This window comes from Myotis lucifugus, unplaced genomic scaffold (assembly GCF_000147115.1).
Source record: "Myotis lucifugus unplaced genomic scaffold, Myoluc2.0 scaffold_7492, whole genome shotgun sequence".
NCBI classification, from domain to species: Eukaryota; Metazoa; Chordata; class Mammalia; order Chiroptera; family Vespertilionidae; genus Myotis; species Myotis lucifugus.
This window is the reverse complement of record NW_005878540.1, coordinates 6,752-7,718: the sequence shown is the minus strand read 5'-3', so window position 1 is coordinate 7,718 and position 967 is coordinate 6,752. Positions and strand designations below refer to the sequence as shown.

The window sequence follows — 967 nt, the reverse complement described above, 5'->3', positions numbered from 1 at the left end:
AAGCTAACCTACTGGTTGGAGCATCTGCCCCCTGGTGGTCAGTGCACGTCATAGCGACCGGTCAAGCGGTCGACCGGATGGCCAGACACTTAGCATCTTACGCTTTCGCTATATAGGATTCTCCGGTGAGGATTAACAACAATGAAAACGTGCTTCCTAGCTTGATTTTACTGAAATGGCAAGATTTTGGTAATTGACGTAGAGAAAAGGGAGAAAAAGAGAATTTCAGAGACAGAGCAAAAGGCGAGGGCTCGCCGGATAATGGCCCCACTGCCTCCTGGCTCCCCATCCGGGCCCTTTGGGAGGAAAGTCGGTTTATAAAGCGCTGGGTTGAGTGTTCACAATTCCTTCCAAACAACTTAGAAGTGGGACCTGCTGGGGCCGCCGCCTGGAGCCGGGAGCGCTGGCCTGCGTCACCTCCACCACCACACGCTCTTCTCTTCCCGGACGACTCGGGCCGCCGGCCAGCAGGGCCCCCGCCAGGTCCACCCGGAGCAGCGTGGAGTCGGGCCGGCTGCTGAGGTTCGCAGCTGGGGGGACGTTAAGGTGAGCACGGAGCAAGGAGAGGCCTGGAGTCCACCCCCTTCTCCAGCCCCCGGGGAGGTGAGCCACGCCCAGATGGAGAGAGGCTACCATGGCAACCACCAACAGCGACACTGCCCACCTCTGACCAGATGCACACAAACCCCGCCATACGCTCATCTCCAAGCGTTCCCTCAGGACTACGGACCAGTGTCCCTCCAAAAATCCATGTCCAAGGCCTGGCCCCGCTGCCTGGCTGTGTAGAGATGGGGGAGGGCCTCTAAGGGAGCCCACTGAGGCCAGCAGTGAGGCCCTGACCTGCCAGGATAGTGTCCTTATAACAGGAGATGCCAGCCTAACTGGCGTGGCTCGGTGGTTTGAACGTCGACATAGGAACCAGGAGGTCAGGGTTCGATTCCAGTCAGGGCACATGTCGGGTTGCCAG

At 59.0% G+C, this 967-nt stretch overlaps 1 protein-coding gene across 1 annotated transcript in view; it reads right to left on the bottom strand.

Annotated features, from left to right (window-relative positions):
- Positions 1-372: 372 nt before the first annotated feature.
- LOC102439540 (P protein-like) overlaps positions 373-967 on the bottom strand; it is a gene marked incomplete at its 3' end in the record, with an annotated part of 5,394 nt that continues 4,799 nt past the window's right edge. Inside the window, exon 6 of the mRNA XM_006109254.1 lies at positions 373-530. Within this exon, the coding sequence (XP_006109316.1) occupies positions 373-530 (158 nt within the window). The remainder of the gene's footprint in view (positions 531-967) is intronic.